Source organism: Symphodus melops, assembly GCF_947650265.1.
Source record: "Symphodus melops genome assembly, chromosome: 20".
NCBI lineage: Eukaryota > Metazoa > Chordata > Actinopteri > Labriformes > Labridae > Symphodus > Symphodus melops.
In genome coordinates this window covers 16,594,990-16,616,374 of record NC_136710.1, presented here as the reverse complement: position 1 = coordinate 16,616,374, position 21,385 = coordinate 16,594,990, and the positions used below count along the sequence as shown (strand labels likewise).

Here is a 21,385-nt window from a genome sequence, read left to right as displayed (position 1 = left end):
AAACTGTGGGGGACATCGACATGTGGACCAACACACACCTAATCTTTTTCTGTTTAGTTTCACTTTGTTTTCAGAACAACTATGTTTTACTTCTGACTTATGATTAGTACAGATCAGCAGAGCCATATTCACTATTAAAAAAATGGGGTGACAGAAGCCCCAAGTAACCTTTATTGGAGAAATTTAAGAAATGCAATTAGCATACAAACAAATCGAAAAATAGAGTTCACAGCAGTGTTGTACAGGGCTTCAATGAAAGGGAACTACATTTGACATATTACGTTCACAGTAATTACATTCTATGTTAAAAAGATTCTTCACAAGACAGCCACATGTACAAAAACTAAAATCATTCTAATCATTTCAGAGGATTTAATCATTTCAGAGGATTTTTCACCTGCTTCATTTCCCAAAAAAAACGCTGTTCTACACAGTTCCTGGAGATCACACAGATCCAAGTCTACAGTAAGTCTTCAAATGGGCGGTTAGAAAATCTGTCTCACTGTGGAGTTAAGCACAAATGTAACAGGTGCAGTTTTTTACTTTCTAAAGCCGTGGTACACACATTCAGTCCATGTTGGATCCCTCTGTCCTCTTGATCTTGTCAGGTTGACAGCAACATAATAACGGTGGTGTGTGTTTTGGTAACTCTAGTGACAAAACAGGGAACAATGCAACATGCAGTAAATGTTCAGCTGGAATTCAATAGTCATTTAAATGTGACTTATTTTTGTTCACCTCTGACGGGACAGTGGATGAAGCTCGATCACTTTTTTTAGACTCTGGTCGGGGCACAAAGAAGATCGCGTCTTAGTGAACAGATGTGCACAGACAACATGAGCTTTCAAAACTAAACAGTCCTACCTGGAGATTGGCTGCTGTTCCTCTTGTTCATCATGCAGAGTGTGAAGGCCAGTAAAGCAGAGAGCATGGAAGTCAATGTCACAGCTCCCTTCCAGAAGAAAGAAGAGTCTGCAGATACAGACAGAAGAAACGTGGATTTTGCACTTTTTCCCTGCTAAGTTTGTTCAGGCACAAACAAGTTCCTTTCACAGGTTCACCAAAAAAAAAAAAGTAAGAAATTTACCTCCAAAGTCCAGCTTGGTCCCGTTTCCAAACAGAATGCGTCCACATGAGGCGACAGCGCAGTAGTAAGTCCCAGCATGAGAGCGACTGACGCTCTTCAATGGCAAGTCGTAGACACAGGTGTTTGTTTCTGTGTTGGAGCTCCTCACACACTGATCATTCCTGCCTCCATGGGTGTAAATGAGTCCTGGATGAGATTCTTCAGAGTCTCTGAACCAGTAAACACTGTGTTCTCCATCACAGGTCCCAGTGTGGACTGTACAGTTCAGAGTCACAGAGCCTCCTGGCTGGATGGTCTCAGATTCTGACTGATGGACCACAGCTGCTGCATTTAAACTTGAACCCTGCACAATGACTGTAGTGCTCTCCAAGACCTCCAACGCAGATAAGTATGAATGTATGCAGTAATAGGTAGCTGAGTCCGAAACACGCAGATCTGCGATTGTCAAATGATTTGTACCATTATGAGTCTCCAGTGAGAAGCGTTGATTCCCTTTGAATTCACCATTAAAAGTGCCATTTTCATCAAACAAGTAGAATGTAGAGATGAGCCTTGGTTTCTGTCCCAGCACCTGTTTGTACCAATAAATCCTTGCTGCAACGCCAGTTTCATAGAAACATTTCAGGATCAAACTCTGCCCAGTGTGTACAGATACAAAACCACTCTCTTGACCAACCGATGACAGATCTACGGCGGTTGTCCAAACTGAAATGACAAAGTGAATATAGATGTAATATAACGAGACAAAAGTCAGCACAACCTGAACATATACAAAGCAAATATGCAGAAGTCAATACATCACAACTCACCCATTTCCCCCAGGAACAAACATGTCAGACAGATAGCGAACGCAGGCGATGTCATCGTGCCGCTCGTGTGTGAAATGAAAGGACTTAGTAGCTTGTTTCTACATTTAGCAGACGAGATGGTGCCTGATTGGACAGCGGAAGTGTTGCTGCAAATTGTCCTACTCAGCAAACTTTAAGTTCACTGCTGCAGACGGTGCCATTTTTTTTCACTTTTTTTTTTTTTTTTTTGTAAATGGTTGAAATTTTAGAAATGACCTTTGAATCCAACATCAAAATGCCAAGAAAAAAAGCACCTGTTTCTGGTTCTTTCTTTTCCATCTCCTTTTTAATGAACCACATCAATGAAATGAAGGTCATATTTGAATAAATTATGAGTTGATGCTTAAAAACTTAGGTAGGTAGGATTTCGTCTTACAAGCACACTTTGCATCCTGCTCAAAACCGCAAACATTGATGTTCTGAAAGACAAAACTTGTATGTGGGTGAAAAGGTGAACAGCTCAGGGGCTAATGGTTGTGTAATTTTTTTCTCCACATTTTTTTCACATTCACCACAGCGACAAAACCTTTAAGTGAGCTTTGTAGAGCCGCTGTTACTGCTGCACCTGATAAAAATCAGCTACTCAGCAAAAGCAGAGCGCAGCAGCATATGTTCATCTGTATTAGCTTTAGTGCAGCTGTATACATTACACTAGTGGTGTACTGTACTTACACCGTGACTAAAAAATTTCAGTATCAATTAATTTAGTTTATTTACAACAAACATGTAAATGCAGCAGCTGAACGTGATGTGCAAAACAAACACCCAAACCAAATAAAATCATAATGATTCAAGAACAGGAGAAGAAGGGGAAAACTATAATAGCACACCAGTAGCCTATTCAAGACAAGAAGACTCAAATGTTTTCATGTAAAACAAAGTATGGAGCATACACGATAAATGTTAATGGATAAAGACTGTTACTGCCAGTTGTTGTCGCCATGCTGGAAAATCTGTCTCAAACTAATTTTTGTCCACTAAACTCCAGGCAAAGAGCCCGGCTTGTTTTTTTCCAATCTGAGAATCCTCTCAGAGAGCTCCTAACTTAGCTTTAAAAAATGAATAAAAAATCATAGTAAGGATTTTCATTCCTTATCAGTCCTCAGATAAAACTCCTTCAGAACAGACACATGCTGAGTCTGAACGAGGAAAGGACATCTGAGTGAGGAGCCTGTTTGTCAGTATGATACTCTTTTTTTACAGAAGCTGTGATTGGTTTAACCAAAAAAATAATAAAAATGCAGAAAAAAATGCTGTGCAAGTGATAATGGGCAGAGATGGCTATGAAAATCCATTAAGCCCAATCATATACTCGAGTCAGCCATAGTTGTTATAAACACTATGAGATTAGCATCTGTGTGATAACTTGTAAGACATTTTAATGCTCACTTATAACATTATGAATGACTCTCCCTCATAAAATAAAAACAGGAGTTATAACAAGAATTGTGTGAAATTAAAATCATTCAGACCATTTTTGTCATTTTGGAAACAAGCTTCAAACATTTCTGCAGTAAAAACAAAAGAATTGATTTACAAAACAGAGTAAAGGGCAAAAAAACTAAACATTCAAAGATTTGATTCACAAAGTTTACTAGTCTTCAAAAATATGTTACTAAAGGTCAAGCTGAAAACGTAACCATGAACCAATGAACTTCTCCAGCCATACACTGGAGTATACACACTCGTCTTTGGGTGTGTTTCTCTGTCTTCTTGATGTGTTGGGCAGATTAATGTTAAGAGGGGCATAGAAGAGATCGCCTGCATCTCTGTGACCCTGTGGAAATATGCACAATCTGTCATTGTTATGTTCTTGAGAAAACTTAAAACCATGTCAAGAAATGCAATAAAAATTATTGTAACTGGTAATTCAACAGGAAAAAAAAAAAGTCACCTCATGGTTTCTCATTGAAGGAGCAGAAAATCTTGCCTGAGCCTCTGATTGAAAAATCACCGAAAAAAACAGTCATGTGGAAAAAATATTTAGTGGACACAGAAAGATGTAAGCAGTGTTAGCTACCTTACCTTGAGATAGGAGACGGTTTCTTTTGTTCATCTTGTACAGTAAGAAGGCCATGACGACTATCAGGATGGTCGCAAATATCAAAGCTCCACTCAAGAAATACACCAAGGCAGGAGAGTTCACCTCATCTGTCAGTAAATCAGACATAACAAACAGAGCTTTGTGTTTTATATCAGTGTTCATGTTAGTTTGATTAGACAGTTATCATGAATCAAATGAGATAAAACAATCTTGTGGTTAGTTTGCGTCACATGTACGAAGGCTGTGTTCCTCTATAGGTGGACAGCCCGAGCTCGAGTCCGGCCTGTGGCTCCTTTATTGCATTTCTTTCCCCAATCTCTCTCCCATGAGTTCGTACTATATCAACTGTCCTTTTGAGTAAAGGCAAACAGCCCCCCTGATAAAACTATCCATCCATCCATCCATCCATTTTCTACCGCTTATCCGGGGCCGGGTCACGGGGGCAGCAGTCTAAGCAGAGACACCCAGACTTCCCTCACCCCAGACACCTCCTCCAGCTCTTCCGGTGGGACAACGAGGCGTTCCCAAGCCAGCCGAGAGACATAGTCTCTCCAGCGTGTCCTGGGTCTGCCCCGAGGCCTCCTCCCGGAGGGACATGCCCGGAACACCTCCCTAGGGAGGCGTCCAGGGGGCATCCGGACCAGATGCCCGAACCACCTCAACGGACTCCTCTCGATGTGGAGGAGTAACGGCTCTACTCCGAGCTCCTCCCTGGTGACCGAGCTCCTCACCCTGTCTCTAAGGGTGCGCCCAGCATCCCTACAGAGGAAGCCCATTTCGGCCGCTTGTATCCGAGATCTCGTTCTTTCGGTCATGACCCAAAGCTCATGACCATAGGTGAGGGTAGGAACGAAGATCGACCGGTAAATCGAGAGCTTCGCCTTTCGGCTTAGCTCCTTCTTCACCATGACGGACCGATACAGCGACCGCATGACTGCAGACGCTGCACCGATCCGTCTGTCGATCTCACGCTCCATCTTCCCCCCACTCATGAACAAGACCCCGAGATACTTAAACTCCTCCACCTGGGGCAAGGACTCCCCACCGACCCGAAGGGGGCAAGCCACCTTTTTCCGTTCGAGAACCATGGCCTCAGATTTAGAGGTGCGAAAACTGCATTGTTCCTCTTGAATCCAAGGTTCGACTAACAGCCGGACCCTCCTCTCCAGTACCCTGGAATAGACTTTCCCAGGGAGGTTGAGGAGTGTGATTCCCCGGTAGTTGGAACACACCCTCCGGTCCCCCTTCTTGAAAAGAGGGACCACCACCCCGGTCTGCCAGTCTAGAGGCACTGTCCCCGACCTCCACGCGACGTTTCAGAGGCGTGTCAACCATGACAGCCCCTGCACATCCAGAGACTTCAGATACTCAGGGCGAATCTCATTCACCCCTGGTGCCTTGCCACCAAGGAGCTTGCCAATTACCTCGGTGACTTTGGCTTGGGTGATGGACGAATCCACCTCTGAGCACTCAGCCTCCGCTTCCTCAGTGGAAGACGTGAAGGCGGGATTGAGGAGATCCTCGAAATATTCCTTCCACCGTCCGACTACATCCCCAGTTGAGGTCAGCAGCTCCCCACCTCCACTATAAACAGTGTTGGTGAAGCACTGCTTCCCCCTCCTGAGGCAACGGATGGTTTGCCAGAATTTCCTCGAGGCCAACCGAAAGTCCTCCTCCATGGCCTCCCTGAACTCCTCCCAGGCCCGAGTTTTTGCCTCAACGACCGCTCGGGCTTCAGAACGCCTGGCCTACCGGTACCCGTCAGCTGCCTCAGGAGTCCTATGCGCTAGCAACGACCGATAGGACTCCTTCTTCAGCTTGACGGCCTCCCTTACTTCCGGTGTCCACCACCGGGTTCGGGGATTGCCGCCACGACAGGCACCCTGCGACCACAGCTCAGAGCAGCTGCTTTGACAATGGAGGCGGAGAACATGGTCAACTCAGACTCAATGTCCCCAGCCTCCCCCAGGATCTGTGAAAAGCTTGTCCGGAGATGGGAGTTGAAGACCTCGCTAACAGAGGGTTCAGCCAGACATTCCCAGCAGACCCTCACTACACGTTTGGGCCTGCCGAGTCTGACCGGCTTCCTCCCCTGCTAGCGCATCCAACTCACCACCAGGTGGTGATCAGTTGACAGCTCAGCCCCTCTCTTCACCCGAGTGTCCGAGACACACGGCCGGAGGTCAGATGACACGACCACAAAGTCTATCATCGACCTCCGGCCTAGGGAGTCCTGGTGCCACGTGCACTTATGGACATCCCTGTGCTCGAGCATGGTGTTTGTTATGGACAAACTGTGACTGGCACAGAAGTCCAATAACAGAACACCACTCTGGTTCAGATCAGGGAGGCCATTCATCCCAATCACCCCACTCCAGATCTCACTGTTGTTGCCCACGTGCGCATTGAAGTCCCCCAGTAGAACAATGGAGTCCCCAGTCGGAGCACTGTCCAGCACCCCTCCCAGGGACTCCAAGAAGGCCGGGTACTCCGCACTGCCGTTCGGGCCGTAGGCCGAAACGACTGTTAGAGACCTGTCCCCTACCCGAAGGCGTAGGGACACGACCCTCTCGTTCACCGGGGTGAACTCCAACACCTGGCGGCTGAGCTGTGGGGCTATGAGCAAACCCACGCCAGCCCGCCGCCACTCACCGCGGGCAACTCCAAAGAAGTACAGAGTCCAGCCCCTCTCAAGGAACTGGGTTCCAGAGCCCAAGCAGTGCGTGGAGATGAGCCCGACGATATCTAGCCGGTACCTCTCAACCTCCTGCACAAGCTCAGGCTCCTTCCCCCCCAGTGAGGTGACGTTCCACGTCCCAAACGCCAGAAGCTGCGTCCGGGGATCGGGTCGCAGAGGCCCCCGCCGTCCACACTGCACCCGACCCCTACGGCTTCCTCTGTGGATGGTGGGTCCACAGGAGGACGGGCCCGCGTCGTCCTTTCGGGCTGAACCCGGCCGGGCCCCACGGGCAAAGTCCCGGCCACCAGGCGCTCTCCTGCGGGCCCCAACCCCAGGCCTGGCTCCAGGGTGGGGCCCAGGCTCCGCCATGCCAGGCGACGTCACGGTCCTATTTGTGTTTTTCATCATAGGGGTTTTGTGAACTGCATTTAGTCTGACCCGTCGCCTAGGAGCTGTTTGCCTTGGGTGACCCTGCTGGGGGCTCAAAGCCCCTGACAACATAGCTCCTAGGGTCATTCGAGTGCTCAAATTCCCCCACCACGATAAGGTAGCAGTTCAGGGGGATTTACTGTAGATAAAACTAAATAAATAAAAAAAAAAAAAAGGTTTTGAGCGATCAGTATTGTCATCACTGATCCTGGTTAGATGTTAGTCAATAACTACATGAGCACCTTGGCAACTTTAAATACAGTCATTAAACATTGTATTTCCTGGTCACTTTTAAATTTCACTTTTTTTAATATACTTTGTACTGAACAGGATAGACTTGTGTTTTCTCGAGTGTTTGTAGCATTTTATAATGTAGTCTATGAACATTGTGTTGTCAGTTGTGCTTTTTGTTGAGTGTGGTTTTATTGTACAGGGTGTCTTGGTTCCCTTTTATTTCCGACTACTACAACTTGCTAAATCTGGTGCAACTCTTTTCTTTAAATAAATGTTCAATGTCATTAAACACTGTCCCCCTGATTAATAAAACAAATGATGAATTAAGTGTGTTATTTTTTGTCAGATAAAACGACTTGGGATAAAGAGTAACATACCTTCAAAGTCCAGCTTGGTCCCTTTTCCAAACAGAATGTGTCCACATGAAGCGACAGCACAGTAGTACGTCCCAATATGAGAAACATCCAGGTTCTTCATTGTCAAGTTGTAGGCACAGGTGTATGTTTGTGAGTTAGGTTTCATCTCACACTGATCATTCCTGCCTCCATGGGTGTAAATGAGTCCTGGATGAGATTCGTCAAAGTCTCTGAACCAGTAAACACTGTGTTCTCCATCACAGGTCCCAGTGTGGACTGTACAGTTCAGAGTCGCAGAGCCTCCTGGCTGGATGGTCTCAGATTCTGACTGATGGATCACAGCTGGGATGGTCGATCCTGGACCTTCTACACTGACAATCACAGTTTCCAGAATTTCTAATGAGCAGTAATTACAACTTATGCAGTAATAGGGAGCTGAGTCTGACATGGTCAAAAATGAGATGGTTAGGTGATTTATACCATTTTCAGCCTCCAGTGTGAAGCGTGTATCGTTTATAAATTCACCATGAAAAGGATCAGCTTCTTCGTATTTGTAGAATTCAGAGACAAGTCTTAGTTTCTTTCCGATTGTTTGCTTGTACCAATAAACTCGTGTGGAAGAATCATCATCTTTAAAGAAACATGTTAAAGTCAAGCTCTCTCCAGCTTCCCGTCTCTCGTGACGAACTGATACAGACAACTTTGGAGAAACCGTCCATGCTGAAATTAAATGAGAAAAGATGCCATTTTATAAAAATGTATTGAATTTCACATTAAACTCATGATATGTAAGAAAAAAAAATGTCCATTGACAATTCAACTCACCCATTTCCCCCAGGATCAAACAGGTCAGGTAGACAACTGTTGGAGATGTCATCTTTCTCAAATTGTCATTCTGAATGAAAGAGTACTGACAGTTTCTCCCCTCTTCACAGACCACGCTGCGTTTGATTGGCTGGAAAGAAACATCTTACAATAAAGGAAATATAATCACATGCTCACTGGTTGTTGTGCGTTTACTCTCTCTCTCTTTTCTATGTGCAGCCAGATGCTGCCCCCTCCCCCAGTGATAGCAGCTGATAGAGCTTATCTCAGTTTAATTGCCAACTAAGCGTGTGAAAGTATCTACACATATATTAGATGCATGGCAACACAAAAGAGGGATACTTAGAGGGGAACATCAATAACTAATAGTGACATTACATAAGACGGAGCGACTGATGACTGTGGACAGAAATCATGGTTGATACTGTACCAACAGATGAAACAGTGTTAGACGTGTTTACATTCAGTTTTGCAGGCGTAATGTTGACAGCAGGTTTGCCACTTTGCAGTGGTAATGACACATCCTACACATGTAACTGCAGATTTGATCTATCAGTTCATCTTTCAAACTGTCTGTCTGCATATTTTAACTGTGCAGGGGTCTAAAGCTCACAATACATTATCCTGCTTATTACACCACTACTTACTACTAATTTATGAATAAATAATGTAAACCCATTGATTTGGAATTTGATATATTTAAAAATGATTCATTTCTGCAGCTTAACAAACAGTCATGTGGAAACTGCATTGAAAGCTGCAGGAGCTAGACTTTTTAAATGTATTGATAAATGGACTTGAGCTTGTAGAGCATTTTTCTAGTCTTCTGACTACTCAAAGCACTTTTACACCTCAGGTCGAACCTGTTCACGAACACTCATTCACACACAGATGGCAGAGGCTTCCATGTAAGGTGACAATCAGAAGTCACTAATTTCATTCATACACATTCATTCGTTGCTGCCAACGATGCAGCAGGAACAACTTGAGGTTCAGTGTCTTACCCAAGGACAGGATGAACTAAACCTCTGTGATAAATTGTTATACGGATTTTGTATTAAGTATTATGCTTTCAAAATGTTCGAAATCACATGCTCACTTGTGATATTATGAAAAACTGTTATGTTTAATAAAATCAAAACATACAAGTCACAAAAAGAATTGCGGGAAATTAAAAATAAGCCATTCAGACCATTTCATTTTTGGAAACAGGCTGTAAACATGCTTATTTCTGTAGTAAAAACAGACATTGTTGACTTATGTGACCTCATGGGCTCCTGCATCCAGCCTCAAGTAGAAACTTGATGAACTGCAGTTTTTAGCAGTTCAGCATTAGCTTCTAATCCAACACTGAAGGTTGCTACTCATTGCCCAGGAGGCCTTGCCCTAGCAGCAGCAGCAGCATCCAGCTGTTCTCGAGTGGATGGAGCTCCTCCAACCGTCAGCGAGGTGCTCTGGCTCTACTACCTTCCGACGTCCCTGACACCCAGCCACGACCATCGGACAAAGACGTCCCAACCACCGAGGAGGGTCTGTCTGCAGACTGCAAGAGAGGGGGGCAGGACTCATGTGTGAAGAGACAGGCGTAACTCATACCAGGCTAGGGGGCAAAACTGATCCCTGTCAGAATCTCACAGAATTACACAAGACGTGCAAGCAAAACCGTAGCTTATGTTTTTAATTAAATATTTGCAAGAGCACTAAAAAAGATGACTAGAGGCTGTAAGAATGATTCGTGAGAGTTCCTGGCCTGATGACGTTTAATGTCCCCGACAACAACTGTTGTCTCATTTAATTCAATTAAACTATTTTATTTGGATAGCAAAATTCATACAAACGTAAACCCAATGTGCTTTACAGAAGACAAAGAAAAAAACACAAACAGTAACTGTTCAATCAAAATAATATACACAACAAATCAAAACAGACAAAGATAAACTAGCAGCCAAATGCCAAGGGAAAAAGAACGTTTTAAGACCCCTTTTTAAAGAATTTAAAGTTTCCACAGACCTCAGATCAGCAGGTAGTTTATTTAATAAAACTGCCTCATGGTGACTAAATGCACCTTCACCAGATGTTGTCTTGGCTGTAGGTATATTCAGCAGACCCATACCTGCTGATCTGAGGGGTCTTACTGGACTGTAGTCAGTGAATAGTTCAGAAAGATATTGAGTTGGTATTCCCTGTAATGCATTATAAACTAGAAGTAATATTTTGAATTCAATGATGTAATGAACTGGAAGCCAAAGAAGGTTTTTTTAAGGATTGGTGATACATGTTCTATTTTCTTTGTCCCAGCGAGCAGTCTGGCTGCTGCGTTTTGGAATAGCCATTTAAATTTTTTTTATTTTTTGGGAAACCCAGCATAGACGGCATTACAATAATCTAGTCTGTATGAATGCATGGATCAATTGTTCGCAGTCGGATTGCGTCGTGAAGCACCTGAGTTTGGATATGTTCTTAAGATGATAAAAGCCTGTCTTTGTAAAAGCTGTAAATGTACTTCTGAAAGTTTAGATCTGAATCAGTGATGACACCGAGGTTTTTGACATTATCAGTGTACTGATGAGAAAAAGATGATGAAATGGATATGAGCTCCTGTCTTTGTCTTTCTGGACCTACAATCTGAATTTATGTTATATCTTTGTGAAGCTGTAGAGAAATGCATCAACCAGCAACTGATTTCTTTAATGCATTTGGACATTTCATTTGTGGGGCTGTTGTTATCTGGGGCTATCTATGACTGAGAACTGAACCTTGTTGCACCCCATAGTGAATGCGGAACTTGTCTGATTAGTATGGGAATATTGCAAACATCTGGGAATACATTTCTTACTAATAGATTTCTTCTCAGATATGTTCATGAAGGTGTCTTATAAAAACAAAAACATTTAAATCCAACTCCTGTAGGAAAGTCTGTGAGAGCGGCTCAAAGTCAGACTACCTGGAATAGTTCCTTATTGGAATTGAACTGTATACTTCTTGGTGGTACATGTACATGTAAAAGTGGCCACGCCCACTTTTGCAGTCACTTTATGTTGATTTCAATATCTCAAATACTAGTTAAAAACGATGCTGCACCACATTGTTAAATGTATTAGGGGTCCAGGTCTGAGTCTTCTCCACACTGTACTGTTCTTAAAGTGGGGATTAGGACCCCCTGGGGGCTTCAGAGACACTGAGGGGGGGGGGGGGGGGGGGTCGTGAGATGCTTTCCATCACCAAATACAAAAGTTGAACGATCTAAATTTGTGTATCTTATCCATTATAGTGAAAATAAAACCCACTCTAACATAAGTTGAATTTTATCTAATGGCAATAACTAGTGCTGTGGTTTGGTCTTTAACCTGACTGGTACAGATTTTGAAGGGTTAGGCGATTGTGTAGTCGTTTGTAGACAACCTTTTCAAAAACGTTACTGATCACAATAAGTTTGAGATGGGTTTATAGTTAGTGATGAGTGAAGGATTAAGTTTGATATTTATTAGTAGAGGGGTAACAATAGCATGTTTCAGATAATTGGGGAAAACTCCAGACTGAAGAGAAACATTTGCAATATGAATTAAGTCATGTAACAGACAGTGAGCCCGAAAATGTACATAATAAACTTAATAACAAAGGCATACCAACAAACATGTACACAATGACCACAATCTTAACACATAAGCAATTTATACAAAACACATACAGTTCAGGGCAAACAGACTCAGAGTTATTTGATACACAAAGTTTCCGACTTCAAAAATTTCAAGTGAATCTGAAGAAGTAAAAATGAAACAATGAACTTCTACTGCCGAACACTGGAGTACACACACTGGTCTTTGGGTGTGTGTCTCTGTCTTCTTGATGTGTTGGATATATTAATGTTAAGAGGGGCATAGAAGAGTCCATCTGCATCTCTGTGACCCTGTAGAAATATGAACAATCTGTCACTGTTAGGTTCTTGAGAAAAGAAACCTTGTCAAGACATGCAATAAAAAAAAAAAAAAAAGAATTTGAACGGTAATTAAACAAGTAAAAACTAAATTCTCACCTCATGGTTTCTGATAGAAGAAGAGGACAAGTTGGTTTGAGTCTCTGATTGTGAAATACAGAAAAACAGTCATGAGAAACACACAGACAGACAGACAGTTGTAAGCCATGTTAGCTACCTTACCTTGAGATAGGAGACAGTTTCTTTTGTTCATCTTGTACAGTAAGAAGGCCATGACGACTATCAGGACGGTCGCAAATATCAATGCTCCACTCAAAAAATACACCAAGGCAGGAGAGTTCACCACATCTGTCAGTAAATCAGACATAAACACAGCTTTGAGTTTTATGTCAGTGGAAATGTTTGGATTGATTAGGCAGTTATGTATTATATGAGATAACAATGGATAGAAAGATTTCCCTCCCATTTCCCCATTTTTAAAACTTACTTTTAGAATATAAAAAAGTCGGTCGTTAGTTAGTCTCCGGCCTTTTGAAATACTTTGTTCCAAGCAGGATATACTTCCATTTTCTCGAGTGTTTATAGCATTTCATAATGTAGTTTATTAAAGTTATGTTGTCAGTTGTGCTTTTTGTTGAGTGTGGTTTTATTGTACGAGGTGTCTTTTGTCATCATGCGGGACGACAGATGGAAATTAGCGACTTGCTAAATCTGGCCTAACTATCTTTTCTTTGTGTGAATGTTTTCTGCCATTAAACACTGTCCGCCTGATTAACAAAACACATGATACATCAAGCTATCACCACTTTTTGTCAAATAAAACGACTTGGGATAAAGAGTAACATACCTTCAAAGTCCAGCTTGGTCCCTTTTCCAAACAGAATGTGTCCACATGAAGCGACAGCACAGTAGTACGTCCCAATATGAGAAACATTCAGGTTTTTCATTGGTAAGTTATAGGCACAGGTGTGTGTTTGTGAGTCAGGTTTCCTCACACACTGATCATTCCTGTCTCCATGGGTGTAAATGAGTCCTGGATGAGATTCATTAAAGTCTCTGAACCAGTAAACACTGTGTTCTCCATCACAGGTCCCAGTGTGGACTGTACAGTTCAGAGTCACAGAGCCTCCTGGCTGGATGGTCTCAGATTCTGACTGATGGATCACAGCTGGGATGGTCGATCCTCGACCTTCTACACTGACAATCACTGTTTCCAGAAATTCTAGTGAGCAGACACTGCAACTTATGCAGTAATAGGTAGCTGAGTCTGACATGTTCAAATCTGAGATGGTTAGGTGATTTATATCATTTTGATTCTCCAGAGTGAAACGTGGATTGTCTATAAATTCACCATGAAAAGGATCGCCTACTTTGTGTTTGTGGAATTTAGAGACAAGTCTTAGTTTCTTTTTGATTGTTTGCTTGTACCAATAAAGTCCCGTAGCTGGCTGATCTTTGAAGAAACATGTTAAAGTCAAGCGCTCCCCAGCTTCCCGTCTCTCGTGACGAACTGTTGGAGACAACTTTGAAGAAAAGGTCCATGCTGAAATTAAAAGACAAAAGTTGCCAGTTTAAAAAATATATATTGAATTTTACATGAATATAATACATTATATACATGAAAAAAAACAGTAAAACCTCAACTCACCCATTTCCCCCAGGATCAAACCGGTCAGGTAGACCACTGTTGGAGATGTCATCTTGATCAAATTGTCGTTCTGAATGAAAGAGTACTGACAGTTTCTCCCCTCTTCACAGACCACGCTGCGTTTGATTGGCCAAACAGAAACATCTTACGATAAAGTAAATATACTCACATGCTCACTGGTTGTTGTGATGTGTGTTCACTCTCTCTCTCTCTCCCATGTGCAGCCAAATGCTGCCCCCTTACCCAATGATGGCAGCTGATAGAGCGTATCTCTGATTATTTGCCAACCAAGGGTGAGAGTATATAAAAATATTACATATACATACATATATAATTACATATATGTCAACATATAACGGGTTGCTATAAACTTAATTCAGAGCTAATATATTAGTTACATCAATAATTCATATTGACGTTACATAAGACAGTGAACAGAAAACACGGTTGACGCTGTACCTACTCCCGTTTCTTCAACATTTTCTCAGATGTGAGCTTTGTGGGTTCGTTGGACTTAGTACCCTTTAACTAAAAAAAAAATAATAAACAGACAGGGAGCTTCTTCAGTCACAGCTTCCACTTTATTTTTCCACACGAGGAGAGCCAAGTAGAATCACAACACTTTTTACCACTTTACGGCAGCCATGGTAACTCACTAGGACCACTGCACTCTGAAGGCGATTGGATATACAATATAAATAACCACACAACTGTCTGTTACAAATGTCCCCCCCTCAACGAGAAACGTCTCCATTCTAAACAGTGCAGATATACATGAAACTTCAAAACAGTCCCTGAACAGAACTACACTTGAGAAAGAGGAGGGGGGGAAAAAAAACTGTCAACACCAAAACAGAGGAGACGTCGTTGGGTGTCTGTCGGACTGCAGAGGAGACTGCATCAGGCATTGGCTGGACGGCCGAGGAGACGACGTGAGGTGTCGGCCGGACCGCCGAGGATGAGATGTCAGGTGTAAGCCGGACCGCCGATGCGCCGTCGTGAGGTGTGGGCTGAACAACCGAGGAGAAGATGACGTGAGGCATTGGCTGGACCATCGAGGAGAAGATGTCAGATGTCGGCTGGACTGCTATGGAGACGTCAACTGGATGCAGACGGCGCTCTGTAGGACCAGGATCAGGAAGCACTGAGTGCTCAGTGGGATCAGGAACAGGTACAGGAAGCAAGGGGCCCTCTTTGGAACCCAGAACAGGCACAGGAAGCATTCTGCAGGATCAGGTACAGGAAGCAGGGGGTGCTCTGCGGGGTCAGGAACAGGTACAGGAAGTAGGGGGAGCTCTGCCGAAGCTGGTGGCAGACGGCACTCTGCAAGAACGGGGACAGAAGGCAGACAGCACTCTGCAGGATCAGGAACAGGTACAGGAAGCAGGGGCTCCAATGCACCAGGAGGCCAAAGCCTGGACTGAGGCTTGAGCTGTACTTTGGACCGAGGCTCGGGTTGAGGCCTTGGTTGAGGCTTGAGTTGAGTACTGGGCGGAGGCCCAGACTGTTGTGGCCAACCCGACTTTGAGGCACAAACTCTGGCATTAAAAACACGTTTGTCTAATCGGGGAGCATGTGCTTCAGCCAAGGTTGAGAGTCTATCTCCTTTAGAGCCTCAGCAAGGCCTGCCTCCCTTTCCTCATTACAGCAAGCCACTCTTAATGCATGTGAGATCACCTCACGCAATTCAAACGAAAAAAATCCCGCTGGGTCCATAATTGGTCGGTATATTCTGTCACGACTCGGGCAGAAACACAGGGGAGGAAGAACCAAATGCGGTAAAAGATTTGTTTTAAACAAAAGCCACTAAATAAAAAAGGAAAAAATACAAAACTTACTCAAAAACTAAATCCAGAACGTCTCGAAAACCAAGTGTGAATAAACAAAGTAAATCCAGGGAACAAGGAACAGTCGACAGGCACCGACGAACACTCATGACAGACTAACACTGGGAAAGACAATAAACCGACAAGGGACTGAGGAAAAACACAGACTAAATAGACAAGGTTAATTGGACACAGGTGAGACTAATGAGACAGGTGAGAACAATCAGGGTAATCACAGGCGGGATACACTGTAAAAAAGCCAACTTGTATTTTTTGGCCTAAAATAGTCATTTATGCTGGTAAAACTTGGAAATATAAATAATTGACATTTAAGGCAATAATGTTAGTCAGTACAACAAAGCACAACAGTTGTATGCTCCAAAATGCTTTGGTGAGTTGTTAATACTTAAATCTTTAAATTGGGGTTCAATACAAGGCTCAACAGTTCTGCTAACTCTTATTTCTTTGTCGTGAAATGCGGGAAAGCCAATTTTCCGAGTTTGAACTGTGCACTTCAAGTCTCCTTGTGGCTGTGCTGTGCTGCCTCGAGCTGGAGTCCAGACAGGTAAGGTGTAACCAGTTTTTAATCAAATTAAGTCAAAAATGATACGGAATGTTATTCTGAATTGTGTTGTGCAGTATGTTGCACATTGTTTAATGGAGAAAGCGACCGAAACATTTTCAACTTTTAAAACAAACATTTTTTCAGTCATTAGCGAAAGCTAGCGGCTAACTGATGCTAGCGGAGCAGCATGTCTGGGCAGGTTCCGTTCAAATAGGACAGTAATGTTATCTTCTGACTGGTTGTATTAATTCTCGCTAACTTGTGACTGCTACAAGAGTAGCCATTATGGTATTAATGCTCACTCAAAATGCCGGTCGCAACATTAGCTGACATATCATGTCATTGTAACCGAGCGGGTTGACTATGCCTGAACTTGTAAAACTATAAAATAAAGAAGAACGGAGTCTTTATAAAGTTGAACATGCGTCAGCTCCTTTATTGCCGCACACGGCGGGAGCACCCCGCACGGGTCCCCAAAAAACTCACTTCCGTTCCTTGAACCTTTACAAAATAAAAGCTAACTCGCATAACATAATACAATAGCTTACATACTTCCCCCCCTCTGAAAAGAAACGTCCACGTTTCAAAAAAAATTAACAGCATAAACGTAAGAAACATGTACAAGAGCACAATTATCACAGCAAATAATTGCCTCACATAACAACACAGCATCAACACAGTACGCACCCTCAAACCCAAAATCGTACACCAGACTTAGCTGATACACAGGGAATGGTAATTGGACCCACCATTGGCATTGATACAGCCTGCTATAACAAGACAACACTTCACTAAGAGCACTCACATATTATCTTACACTTTTTTAGGTGAACAAAACAAATTACTCATAACTGGTAAAGTCTTTGAAACAAACTGGCTGATTCACAGTCCTGCCAACATGAGACACAGTCAGCCCCAAGGCCACCATCAGCCAGAGGTTCTTCAGGCCCCCGGTTCCAATGTGTCGACCCCTCCTCCAGCAGTGAGGGAGCATGGATGGGAGAAGCTGAGATGCTATCTGAAGAATCAGCAGGCGATGGCAGTGTGTAGGGTCTCAGCCTGTCAGTCAGAAAAGTCACAAAGTCGGCCATAAAAAAAAAACATGTCCCGGTGCACCACTCGAGACGGCACCAAAACATCCCGGAACACGTGCCTCCCGTCCATGGCACAAACAACAACAAAAAACAAGGCGTGTAGTTGGGGGAGGATACGGGTGAGGTCCTCAGGCAAAACGCGGCACGAACTCGTGCACCATCCTTACTGCACCAGCAAGGCTAGCACGTGTTGGCAGTGGCTAACATCGGTTAGCTATCTGCAACTTTAACAAACTTTTCCTCGGCGGGTCCTCAACGCAGAAAAAAAACATCCCACCGCTCCCACCAATGTAACCGAGCGGGTTGACTATGCCTGAACTTGTAAAACTATAAAATAAAGAAGAACGGAGTCTTTATAAAGTTGAACATGCGTCAGCTCCTTTATTGCCGCACACGGCGGGAGCACCCCGCACGGGTCCCCAAAAAACTCACTTCCGTTCCTTGAACCTTTACAAAATAAAAGCTAACTCGCATAACATAATACAATAGCTTACATCATTTTACAGAAGTGTCGGCGGTGTTACTGCGCTCAGGTAATAACAAAGCTCCGTCTCGGTCCGCAGTGCAGTTAGTTTGCTGCCTGTCTCTCTACTCGGTTCTCTACCGTCTGCTGGTGTTAGTAAATGACTGTAATATAGGCCTATATTTTGCACATTTATGACGATATGTTCAATGATGTCCTTGTTAGCCGGGTCACCAAAGTAGCAGGAAAGACCAATTCACCAGTATAAAATATTGTGTTGGTCAGAAGTTACCGCTGGTCCGTTGATTTAATAAAACAAGATACTGACTGCTGACTTTCTTAACTGAGACTGTTATTGCTGTTTGTTTGTAAACAAGTGTCCTTGATTATTATAATTCATCTTTACTCCAGCAAAATGTATTTCAAATGAAAAATGGGACAGAATATCATATTGTCAGTCTTGTCAACTCTAGTGTCCAATCCACTGTTAACATCATTAAATTTATACATTCAACTAATCCCCTGCAAATTGTCATCTTTGTTTTTCAGATTGAAATTAATGCAGTGCAAGTTCTGCAAGTTCACCCACGCTGTTGAAGCTGTTCTGCTGAAACACTATCGACTGTATCACAGAGGTTCAACCTGGCCTTGCATCCACAGAGACTGCTGTTGCACTTTTAGGACCATTAGTGCTCTGAAATCACATTCATGTTTCGGTCTTTTCCTGTCTGTCAACACAAGGACACTGACCCAGAAGAGGAGCAGAAGAAGGGCCTCATTGTGGGTATCCTCACTGTGTTGGAGGATAATAACAACACAGCTCCTCAAAGTGTTGTGAGTGTTGCTGTTGTTGTGGAAGAAGAGATTGTCATTCAAGATCTCCCTGACCTGGCAACTGCTTTTGCTTACCACTTTGGACTGATCTATGCTTTAATCCTAAAGTACCCAAAAGATCTCAGGTACACATTTGAAACTGTTCAGAAGGTTTTCATGGAACTTGGTACAGACCTCTCTGCAAGGGTCAGATCCCTCAAGAACAAACTCCTTCAGTGAATCCACAAGTTAACTGATAATGTTGTATCTGAATGTTGACCTAAAAGTTCAGTTTTATCCAGCCAACACCATGTTAATTTACTCATGCTGTTTCTCACTCTCAAGTCTTATGTACACTCTCCAACTGTTACATTTATGTCACACTTTTATTGGACTTTTATCAAACATGTTAAATGTTAAGATTAAGCAGTGTTACAAAAAAGAATTTGCTGATTTATTTTGAGACGAGAAGTGATGGTGCTTTGTATCCTTGTTAGCAGATTTATGGGATTCATAGTTGTGTATCATACTGGTTCTGTATGGTCTTACGTGAATCATGTTTGATCTGTTATTCAATCTCAAAGTTTAAAAGCATACAATGTAGCACAAGTTGACTGTTAGGACTGGGACAATTGGGTCTCATCAGTTTGCATTTACTTGGCCCTGTTGAAAGGGATTGGATGCTGATGCTGTTTAAATTAAACAGATGTTTTGAATTTACTGTATATGTTGCATCTGCAATTATTACTAATATTTGATTAGACGTTATTAGTCAAATTACATTATAAAATATTGTGCAATTTTACATTTATTATTCTGCTATACTAATTTAAGTGGATTCTGTGTAAGGGTTAAAAGTTATTACAATGTAAAATGATAAGTTAGTCCAATTCATGGTAGAGTTGGCAGAAGTAAGGATTAAAAGTTACAACAATGTAAAATTATAAGTTTGTACAACTTCCAGCTAGGTTGACAAAAATCTGAATTCAGAGTTGAGCAAACTCAAAAGCAAAACTTAAAATGTTTAGTTTAATTGCCTAACTTAACATTTTATCGAAGTTTGTTGCCTTGAAATTTTGAGTTCACCCAGCTTTTCTTTTTTTACAGTGTACAAGCAAAAAAGAACCCAAGACCAGAACACTAGAGGACAAGTACCAAGTAAAACCCAACACTGACACCACCAAAACCAGATATACAAAATAAAACAGGAAACAGCAAAGACTAGACTTAAAACACAAAACAGGAAATAAACTTACAGGCAACAGATTAACACACTTAAGACTAGCGTAAACAAGACTATGAAACATTACAACACACAAGGGAAACAAACAGAAAACTGAGGAAAACATGAAAACTAAAACAAGATGAAATACAGAAACAAAACAAAACCATGACATTAACATGAGCAGTCAAATAAAACCACTCAGAACCTCACAAAATCTTCAAGGTATGCAGGTGTCTCGTCTATCTCGTCTATGCACGAGGTAAAAGGGGGGTTTATCGGGTGCTGGCGTGCCTAGAGGTGTTGCCCTAACACAACGCATGGTGGCCTTGCTCCCCTGAAAGCTCACAATACATTATCCTGCTTATTACACGACTACTTACTACTAATGTACTTACTTAAGAATCAATAATGTGAACACAAATATTTGATATGAGATTCAAAAGTGATTTCTGCAGCTTGACCAATAGTCATTTGGAATCTGCAGTTAAAGCTTCAACAGTGAGACTTTTTCTATGTATTGGTAAATGGACTTTAGCATGTAGAGCATTTTTCTGGTCTTCTGACTACTCAAAACACTTTTACACCTCAAGTCACACCTACTCATTTACACTCATTCACACACTGATGGCAGAGGATTCTATTTAAAGTGACCAACAGAAGTCACTAATTCCAACCATACAAATTCATTTGCAGCTGCAGACGAAGCAGCAGGAACAACTTGAGGTTCAGAGTCTTGCTAAAGGACACATCACACATGTAGCTGCACATCAAACCCCCAACCTACTGGTTGAGCGATGACCAACTAAGTGAACCACAGCTGCCCCACATTACTCACATTGATCTGCATGAATAAGTAAGGTTTGTTTTTCTTCCTCATCATATCAGAGTCTGATGACATTTTCTTTTCCATTCAGCAGCATTTGAACACCACTTTGTCCAAAAACGTCCTGTTATGTGTTGACTTCATGTGACCAGGCCTTTTAGCTTAGGAGTGATTTAGAAACATTCTCAGATCAACTCTGAGAGAAGGAGAGAGAGATACTTTTATTTTTGAGAGGAGTCGTGATTGACCCCGTTGCGAGGTATAGTAAATTATTTCATTAGCTGTGATTGGTTAATCCCCAAAAATAGAAAAAAAAAATGCTCTCTTCGTAAGGATGGGCAGAGACGGATAGTAAAATCCATTTGACCCGATCACAGAATGGAATCAGACATTGTGTAATTATGTGACACTAAAAAAAAATGCTTCTGGGCTACAACAAAATGTTTTAAATCACATGCTCACGAGTGACATTCGGAATAACTCTTATCTTC

General features: G+C 42.6%; 1 protein-coding gene and 1 long non-coding RNA gene across 2 annotated transcripts in view; both read right to left on the bottom strand.

Moving 5' to 3' along the window:
* LOC306841907 overlaps positions 1-21,385 on the bottom strand; it is a 117,835-nt gene that overhangs the window by 33,063 nt on the left and 63,387 nt on the right. The window lies entirely within an intron of this gene.
* LOC306841588 (uncharacterized protein) lies at positions 427-1,957 on the bottom strand (the record flags this gene model as incomplete). Its single annotated transcript, XM_079371531.1, has 4 exons — positions 1,897-1,957; positions 1,088-1,792; positions 865-972; positions 427-437 (listed from the first exon to the last, which is right to left on the bottom strand). Exons 1-4 carry the CDS (start codon positions 1,949-1,951, stop codon positions 427-429), a joined length of 879 nt encoding a protein of 292 aa, XP_079227657.1. The 5' UTR covers positions 1,952-1,957.